At 34.4% G+C, this 10,092-nt stretch overlaps 1 protein-coding gene across 1 annotated transcript; it reads right to left on the bottom strand.

The window, feature by feature from the left end:
• Positions 1–259: 259 nt before the first annotated feature.
• On the bottom strand, positions 260–8,300 carry LOC113761264 (cysteine synthase-like). Its single transcript, XM_027304164.1, has 12 exons — positions 8,256–8,300; positions 7,161–7,246; positions 6,710–6,765; positions 6,503–6,612; positions 6,295–6,352; positions 5,714–5,977; positions 5,507–5,644; positions 5,365–5,416; positions 3,931–4,010; positions 1,904–1,963; positions 1,718–1,798; positions 260–553 (listed from the first exon to the last, which is right to left on the bottom strand). Exons 3-12 carry the CDS (start codon positions 6,746–6,748, stop codon positions 464–466), a joined length of 972 nt encoding a protein of 323 aa, XP_027159965.1. The 5' UTR covers positions 6,749–6,765; positions 7,161–7,246; positions 8,256–8,300; the 3' UTR covers positions 260–463.
• Positions 8,301–10,092: the final 1,792 nt, after the last annotated feature.

Genomic DNA, 10,092 nt, shown 5'->3' with positions numbered 1-10,092 from the left:
CCCTAACCCTAGGACTTTAGCTCTGATACCATAAGAACAGGTATCTTGGAGGGAAAACATTTAGTCACTGTATTATTAGTGATCAACTAGTATTTGTAGGAGTAAAAACCAAACAAACTATTTACAAGAATACCCTTACTAATTTATTATCTACAAGAATACTTATATTCTCCTAACACAACAAAAGTGGTGTTGAACAGGGCTTCAGGGAAAACTTCAGAATACAACACAAAAGTATGATGACAAAGGACAAACTAGGTGGAAGAGAATTCTGCAACAAGAGGAACTGTGTCTATATCATGTATAGAGAGGCCACTTTCCACTAATCAAAGAAGTACTCAACAGCTACAGTTGTGGCTGAGCTTCAAAAAAGGTAAATAAAAAGATGTATCACAATGCCACCTTAAACCACTCAAAAGTCCTCTGAACTGTTTCTGAAAATGCAGGTGCGAGTGTGGAGCACCTAGTCGAAATTCAGGTTTGCTGCTTCTATCCGCAATGAGTCAAACAGTACTGTAGAGATATAACGCTCCCCAGCACTGGCAAAGATTACCTAAAAAGAAAGAACAAACAGTTGGCATTAAAAGGGGAACTGATGGAAGTCAGATTCATCTGTATAGACCAAGGAAATGCCTACTATTATGATAAGCTGCCTAGACTAATCTAAAATGTCAAGGACCGCAACCTGAGTAATGCCTGAAAAAGATTGTATCTGCAGTTTACATGAAAATATAAAACTTTCAATGTGGGATACACTTTAGTAAACTTAAAGTGGATTATAATTTCCAGCATAAGGTGAAAACCTTCAAGGGGCAACAGAATACAAGCCAAAGGGAAAACTTGTTGGTCTTTTTATTTGGAATTTTTTTCTCAATTTCTGATCATCGCTTTGATAGCTAACGCTCACTTCAGTCTGACTTAAAGGATCTTGTGTTCCTTGTCATACCTGGATTTGAAACAGAAATAAAAGGACTGATATATTTGCAACTCTTTTATGGATATAGCTTGGAGCATTTGAAGGTATCAGAGAGAATTGGGTCTAATAGGGGGTTTGGGGTTGACAGATGACAATGGAAATCCATACATGCTCAAGTTTATCCCCAAAGCCAAAACATCATATATCTGTTTAGGCCTTGGCTGTAATTCTGCTGTTCTTCACTTGCCTTTTTATATTTGACATATCCTGTCTGCTTTAGCAATAGGAAGCACAGAAAAATAAAATCTTGAAAGCAAGAGAAATAAGTAGATGGGCGCAACCCTCTAATAACAAAGACATAACCTGAACCTGAACTGATAGGTGATATCACATTTCAAAAAACACGTCAATGAAATAAGAGAGCTGTAGCTTGTCCACAATTTTCAGCCTATCGCCCCAAAAAAATAATAAAGGATAAAAATAAGGAAAAACATCCATAATATTGTTGCAGATTTACCTAAAGTGAAAATTCCAGCTTGAATCACAATTAAGCATCTTAGGCATGAGCAGTCGTTAGGAAAATGAAATGAAGTATCCTTAGTATAATGGATTGGTCATGAGACCCAAAACAGGAGAACAAGGAAAACTAGAAACTTAATTTTTGTGACATAAGGGTGTTCAAGTAGTCAATAGAATGACCAGGGTAATAATTGATATGCTGACTTGGAAAGCTTTTCAAGAAGTTGAGCAGTTAAAAATTAACTGCAACATCTGCATCAGCTAAGAAAAAGTTCAACTTACTACTATGAGTTTTCCAGCATATTCAGGCCTTCTTCCTAACTTTATCGCAGCAGCTGCAGCAGCACCTGAAGAAATGCCCACCTACAAACCCGAGAGTCAACGTGATATATATTGAAGCAAAAACATGTCAGTAGTGGTTGGCCAGAGAAGAAAGGGTTAGAGATGCCTTTGAAACTTTCAACTTACCAGCAAACCTTCCTTGAGTGCAAGAAGTTTTGTTGTTTCAATAGCTTCATCACTTGATATCTAAAACGGGCCAAGAGAAAAGAAGAAGCAAAATATGACATCAAATAGAAAATTAGGTTGCAGGAAATCATTAAATGGAAATTGGAATGAAAATGTTTATGTGCCTCTAAAATATCCCAGCATATGCACCCAGAAAACATATTTCCTAGACTACATTTTACTTTGACACACCAATGCATTTTTAAGCTTTTGAAAACAAAGACGGTCTTTCAACAGATAATGACTCAAGTAAATACTTTTCAAGAAAAATATCAACAAGATAGATTTAGAACCAATGTACTGAAATAATCAAAAGAGATGATACCATTCCTCGAAGCAAAACTTCTACAATGAAAAAGAGAAGGTTTGCTAGAACTTGAGGAAAAATATTTAGAGGGCCAAAAGTGCTCTGTACTAGTCCAATATAAGATGTCTACTTTTATGTTGGTTCTAGACTTTTTGTCCTGTTATAGCATGTGCTACCAAGTGAGAATAAATGCTGTTGGAGAACATCAACTGTTATATAACCTGATTATACATGATAAAAATAAGCAAGACTTGATGAACTGATGTATGATCCTTCAAGGTCCCAATATATGTAAATAGTAAAAGAAAAACCAGAAAAGCAAACAGAATTTGAGCATATGTTCTCATTCTATGGCACCAAAAGTTTAAAGCAAAAGCTGACAAGGAATCTTGTCAGAAGGGCCGAATGTCTAGGTAAATGTTGAACTCAAAAGGAACTAACTATATAATCTAACTTTTTCAATGTACAAAAGATAGCAGATATTGGGGGATTTCCACACTCATTCTGGATGAACCAGGAACTTGATCAAAGGTATGACTCCTCAAAGCCATTCTGGATACCACAGTCATTCAACCAGTTTCATGAGTCCAAAATAAATACTTAAAAATGCATTTGATGGACTCCAAAACAAGGTAAACTGTAAGGAGAATCATTTGAGCAGATTAACTACACAGAATAGTACATACTTGAGGCCAATGCATTATAGACATGCCTCAAAAGCTTTCTTTAAGCACAATCTTCAGATATTTTATCCTTGTTTTCCATATATAGCACTAGAACATCCAAATTTTACTACATTAGTGCATAAAATATCAAGAATCAATTTGAAAAAACTCTAATTTCTGCTAAACAACCATTTAATGAGCCTAAAAGACCAAAAAATAGTGAACAAGGAGAATTTGTACGAAAAGACTTATAATGACTTCTAAAGCATTTTCTACACTCTACTCTCATTAAAATATGGAAAAAGAAAAGAATGTGGATTAACCATCTCTTGGCACTTTATCTTCCATTAAAAATATGGTTCTATTTATGCCGATTTAGTGCAATTTTGATTCAAATAAAAAAAAATTTGTCCACAGCATTATCTACAACACACCAGATGCCGAGTATTCTATTTAACTTTCATAATACAGATTTAATTTGCTAACATAGCGGAGTCCACCATTAAATCCAGGTAGAACATCCAAGAAATTATGAAGAGAATAGAGTGCCCATAAATATATAAATACAATGACCTGTGCAAGATATTAACATACAAAGTTTCTTCTGGTGTCTCATTGTTATTATGTATCAAGGAAATAATCCTAGGTTAGATGTATTAGTAGACAGAGCAGCTTAATCAATCAAGGAGGAATCCTAGATCTTTATACACTTAGCAGCGATGCTACTTGTTCAATCTAGTAGACAATGTCATCATGACGGTCAGAACCAAGGATATACATTAGAATAAAAAAGGAAGATCTGGATAAGGAAGTCTTCTCTTTATTATCCAGCTTCATTAGACTGTTTTATGCACATTTCTTTTTCTTCCTAAAGTGCAAGTATAATGTGCTTTTGTGACAAAAATACAAATGGATGAAAGGATATAGTAAATAAAATTTCATACATGATTCTATTTCACTTTCATGCATAATTTTCTTTCACGAACATGAGATACAAAAAGATACAAATTACTTACTTGAATAACTTCATCAAGTATATTGATGTCTAAAACTGGAGGGATGAAGCCAGCACCAATTCCTTGAATTTTATGAGGACCTTTCAGATCAATACAAAAAATTTGTAACTGGAAAACATGAGTTATCTCAAAAATAGGATAAGAGCTTCATTAGACTCATTGCAAATCAACAATTGTTATTTACAATATTATCAGAACCAAAAAGAATGAAAAGTAGGATAAAGCAGCATTACCAATAAAAAAGGTAAACATCAATTCATCAAAACAGAACACTTATCACAACAAAAGGAAGCAATTGAAGAAGTGATGACTGAAATGTAGAAAGATCAACAGGCACATATCATAGGAAGAAGAGATAGTGAAACAAAAAGCTTTTCACTAGGTGCTTGAGTAGCCTTTATTAGTACTCTAGACATCCATTAATGATTTTATGCATATTAAACCGACTCTTTATCGAGGATCAAGTAACAGGACGTTAAGAATAAAAAACTGTTCCAAGTTAGATCCAAGATCAATCAGGTGTGTAAGAAAAAGATGCAGCACAAAGTTAAGGTTGCCCTCCCTTTATCTATTCTGTGTTCTGGGTGATATGATCATTACCAGTCAAAAATTTAGTTAATTATGAGAGACATACACTCATATGCTTGAACAGCTCGAGGCCATAGCCATCAAATCAATATAAGCTTTTAACCAGACCTACTTGAAAATAAAGCCAGAGTAGCAGAAAAATCAAAATGTTTCTGAATCCTACTTCCAGAACAACAAAAATGACAGTAGAAAACAATTCAAAACTAGCTGAATATGAAATATGGTATCACTAAAGGTTTTTCTCAGTGCTGAGCAAATTTGAATGAAAAACGTACACATTCAATCATGAAATTAACTTGTTACTATTAAGTGGCTCAAGAACTAAGATTAAATTTCTCATTTTACATGACTCAAAAAATATGAAAACTGCAGCCTATTTTTTTCCAATTCTCATAAGAAAAATTCAATTTAAGGGAACTATCGACTTCCATATATAGTCTGCAATTATACTTGTAATTGAGTTTAAGAGATGAGAACCTCATGAGGGCTTATGAGTTTTCAAATCCAAGTCATGGACTCTAAAACACATTCAAGACACTAATTTGAGATAAAACTAATATTTGTCAAGCAGCCTTAGGATAATCAAAAAGTTATGAACTAGATGCAAAATGAGACATTTCACAATTAACAAATTGTATAACAAGATTATATTTAATTATAGGTAAAAAGAGTGAAAAATGTGATTTAGTAGAGAGGATTTGATCGACAAGGACATGTTATCACCAAGTCATTTATTCGAGTGTATTATGCACCTAACCTAACAGTAAAACAAGCCTAAGAACAAACAATCTTGAACATAATAAAGACCATAAAAGATGAGAAAGGCTAGATCTAGATTATAATCACCCGGTTTTTCTCCACTCAGTATTGCACTTTCAGCAGGTTCAATTCCATATACCTGTCAACAATAGTTTACTCAAGACAATGACGACAATGAATAATTAAATAGACAAAAGAGGCATCAGAATAATAAGAAGAAGAATCTGACTTTGATGTCCGCATTTTTCTCCTTAAGAAACTTTCCGGCACCAGTAACTGTACCCCCAGTTCCAATCCCTGCAACCAGGGCGTCAACTTTCCCTTCAGTGTTTTTCCATATCTCTGGTCCAGTGGTTTCGTAGTGTATCTACACATTGAGAAATGCTAAGTGGCATATTGTGATCATCTGTATGCACTTTATCTGGATGTAATGTACCTTTGGATTAGCACGGTTCTCAAATTGCTTGAGAAAAAAACAATTTGGTGTTGCCTCCATTATTTCCTCGGCTTTCTTGAGAACTCCATCAATACCTTTTGCTGCATCGGTGATGTATAACTCAGCTCCAAAAGCAAGGAGGATAATCCTTCTTTCGAGACTATACGTGTGTGGCATAACTGTGATAAGTTTGTAGCCCCTAGTTGCAGCAATGAATGCAAGACCAATGCCAGTGTTACCGCTGGTCACCTCGAGAAGGACCGTCTTCAGCCACCAAATGTCCATATCCAAAACCAAGAGTACATCGTTAGTACAAAATTTTAGTGAAGTTGGACGACCAAAAATGGGGCCCATAACCTGTGTAGTTTTTCTTGAAAAGAGGACCAATTTTTTGTCATCAGTAACACAATACAAAGAAAAATCTTCCGCAGTAATTGTTTCATCTTTTAAAGATCCAACATGCAAAGTATATAATTTTGGTGGAAAAGTATAAAGATGGATACAAGTGCAAATTTATACTCATGGTCTTCAAGAAGTAAAACGTGAACTTAAAAGAAGAGAGTAGGAAAAACTTAACTAACCTTGCCAGGGGTAATTAGACCCTTCTCTTCTGCATCTTTTATCATACTGTATGCGATCCTACATTTAGGTAAGGAGAGATACAACACATTCACTTGGTCTATTGACATCTATACTCAGCATGCAGGAAACAAGACGTGGAACCACCGGGACAATACAGTGAGAAAAATTTTTCTGAAGAAGAACCAGTTATAAGTGGAACATTTTTACCTGTCTTTTACACTTGAGCAGGGATTCATAGTCTCCAATTTGGCAGCAATACGTGCAGCACAACCATCCACAACATTCTTGAGATATACCATTGGGGTATTCCCTATGAGCTGTAAACAGTAAATATAGCAAACAACAATCATGCTTTCTTATCTGCCTTCAGAAAATAACCAATCAATAACAAAGGTTTACAAGAAAAATAATTACTTCAGTGATGTCATTCGCAATTCCACACTTCTCTTCCATTGATAAGTCAGGAGTCACTGCACAAAGATAAGAAAATATTGCACAAAGATAAGAAAAATAAAGTAATTACAAAGAAGAGAGTAAAATTAGCTTTCAGAGATGCAAAAGTATGTATTACATATTGCAAAACTAGATGCAAAAGTATGTAAATATTGCAAAACTGGAAAGAAAAACATCTAAAAAAATATTCCCAGAAAAATGACGATGATGCCACCAAAAGGTTGTGTTCAGTGCAGATGTGTGCAGCTACACATGCAAATTAGATGCAGCTCATTTAACTAAGAAGGTAAATAAAAAGTCCCAAGTCATTGATAAGTTTCAATGTAAGCCACAGATGTAAAACATGCAACTTTAATGCAAAATAATTTGTTAGACCATTCCGTTTCTGAGAAAAGCCAAGAATAACACATACCAAATTACAAGGGAGATTTCCAGGAGACCCTTTGCCTTTTTCACAGGACTGACAATCTATATCAGCTTCAATAATCTGTAAATGCTCTGTCATCAAGAAAACAAAAAAAAACTTCAGGAAATCAATCAAGCATATATTGAGAACAGTGACTATGGATGTCAACAAGAACATACCAAATCAATCAAAGCAAAGCTCAGCCTAAAGCTTCTTTAATGGCTTCCGCTTAATGAAAGTTATCCCTCTTGAGTTGCTAAACCCAACTAGTCCAAAATAGAAATACAAACCCACTTAACACCCACAGTGTCCAGTTTTCAGAGCCCAAAATATTAAGGCCAAACCAAGGAGCAGCATTTATCTCACAAAATAGTCCTCCTAAGGCTTACCTCTCGAATGTGACTTGCAGAATTGGAAGTGAAAATCAAAACCAACCAGAATTAAAGGGAAACCTATCTGTGTAGTAGAAAATGCAAGAATTGTAAAGAAATAAGCTAGTTGAGAATATTTTCTCAAAGAAAAATTTGCCTACCCCCTCCCAACTCTCCCAAGCCCAAAATAATGAAATCAAGAAAGTCAGCAAAGTTTGAATATAATGAAGATTTAATACCTAAAGTATGACATTTTTCTTTAAAATTACACAAGGGAAACTTTTCCGCATTTCACAACATTCCAACCAGACTTTAATTTAAAAAACAAAAGCTCAAGTACTTTTAAATTGAACGAATAGAACACTTAAATCCAATTCACAATCCGCAAGGTAGAAAATTGCAAGGAAATGGCACTACATTGAGAACACAGTATAAGAGAAAAGTGTTCATCCTTTGGTTCTTACTAGTTAAAATCAAGTTTGTAGATGAACCAATATAACAGCTCATTGCAAACTTGGGATTCTATAGATAACAGCAACATATCATTACTAACTTCTCCAGATACAAAATAAATAAGCAAAACTGAATGAAAGATAAACTTGCCTCAGGTTTTGAATCTGTATCTGCTATTAACGTCAATAATCCAAGAGCCCCCTTTATGCGGAAAAACCCAATAGAGCAGAATGTTTTCCCAATGCCATAAACAAAATCTTGAAATTGATAGCAATACCTGCTCTAAAGTCTCCGGTCTCCACATGCCGTCGGTCTCTTATGAGTCCTTGAGATGATGAATTTGACTTTTCTAATGCATGCTTACAAATATAATGTACATTTGCTAGTGGATATTGTGCCTTTGACCAAGAAAGAAGACCAAAAAAATAACCATAAGAAAGTATCAAGACAAAAAGAAGATGAAGAAAATTGTATGTCATCCCCCGCCCGCTGCCTACAAACTCCCCCTGCCCCCCGCCCCCCGTGCCCCCCCGCCGCGTTCCCCCTGCGGGGCAATAAAAATTTGTTATATAATTTTATTATGGTTAAATTTTAGCAAATAATCAAGTACTAAAATATCAACACATCATCAAATTATTATTAATTGTAATTTTACAATTGAAACTTATAAAAACAATCAAATAAAAATTATTTGAATACAATCCAATATGATGAAATAAATATAACTAAAGTAGTCAAGTTTTCACTTTTGGCACAAATACAATCACTAATTCATTATTGTGCTTGTGCTTTTTTTAAGAAAAAAATGTTATTGTATTAAGTGTAATTAGGGATTTAGTATAAATGTATTAGTAAATTTAGTATAACCAATTAATAATTTGTATTATTACACATATATAATTATTAGTATAATTAATAATATCAATTATATTATATATATTAATAGACATTATATAATACATATAACTAATAATATCATTATCATAAGTTTGTAACTAATTAAATTATATATTATATATATAATTATATGCATATATATTTTATATATTTATTTTTTTAAAGCGGGTGGCGGGGCGGGGGATGGGGCGGGAGTACACTTCCCCGCCCCATTAGCCCCCCGTGCGGGCACCCGCCCCCATTGCCATCCCTTTGTATCCACAAAAGGGAGAAGATGGGCAGCCATTTACTTTTATTTATTGCTGTTTTTTGATGTTTTTTAGATGGATTGTTGTCTTTGTGGTTTATTAATGCAGTTCAATACATGGGAATTGAATGGACATTTGGTCTCTCATATGAAGTTAGTTGAAGTTCGCAGGAAAAGACTTCTGATTTTGTATTTTTTGTTTTTTTCAATCCTTTTTCCGTTCCACTAGTTTTTGAGAAAACTTGTAGGAAATTATTAAACCAAGCTAGTACAATTGGTTTCTAGTATTAGGAATTTTGTTTGGTTAATATGGAGAGGCCAAGTAGAGTTCAATTTCAGGTTGTACTAGTACTAGTAGTAGTCAGGTCATGACTTATGTGCATTTTGCCCACAGCGTAACTTTATTTGCACATAGTGTAACTTACTTTCAACAACGTGTAACTTTAGAACAAAATTTTGTAAGTTCCACACATGTTAAAATCGAGATACAAGATGAAATCTGGACCGTACAATTTTTTTTGGCTAAATCTTGGCCATGAACTGCCACAACCGTTCCTACCCCTCTTCCGGTCATGATATATATGTGTGTGTGTAATGGCCAAGAGTCGCATCTCTATTTGTGTTTTGACCCTTTGTAAGTAGTAATTTCCGTCGTACTTTGCATTGTGTGTGGTCAGAGTTTCGTTTGATCAATAGAAAAATCCCTTTGCCTCTTTGATCGTTTACCTTGAATATTTTTCTATGGGTTTGTGATTGATTATTAATTTGGGTCCATCAAAGTGGTACCAAATCTATGGTAGATTAAAGTATGACAAATCCTAACCCTAATATTATTTTTTCTTTCTAAACACTCAAAATAAAGGTGAAATTCATCAAGGATATTGAATCTATACTTGCTCAGGATGCTAATGAGGATGATAAGGCGAAAGATAACTTAGTTTTGTCACAAATTCATCAGGCAATTGACATA

This window comes from Coffea eugenioides, chromosome 2, assembly GCF_003713205.1.
Source record: "Coffea eugenioides isolate CCC68of chromosome 2, Ceug_1.0, whole genome shotgun sequence".
Classification (NCBI taxonomy): Eukaryota; Viridiplantae; Streptophyta; class Magnoliopsida; order Gentianales; family Rubiaceae; genus Coffea; species Coffea eugenioides.
This window is presented reverse-complemented; position numbering and strand designations above follow the sequence as displayed.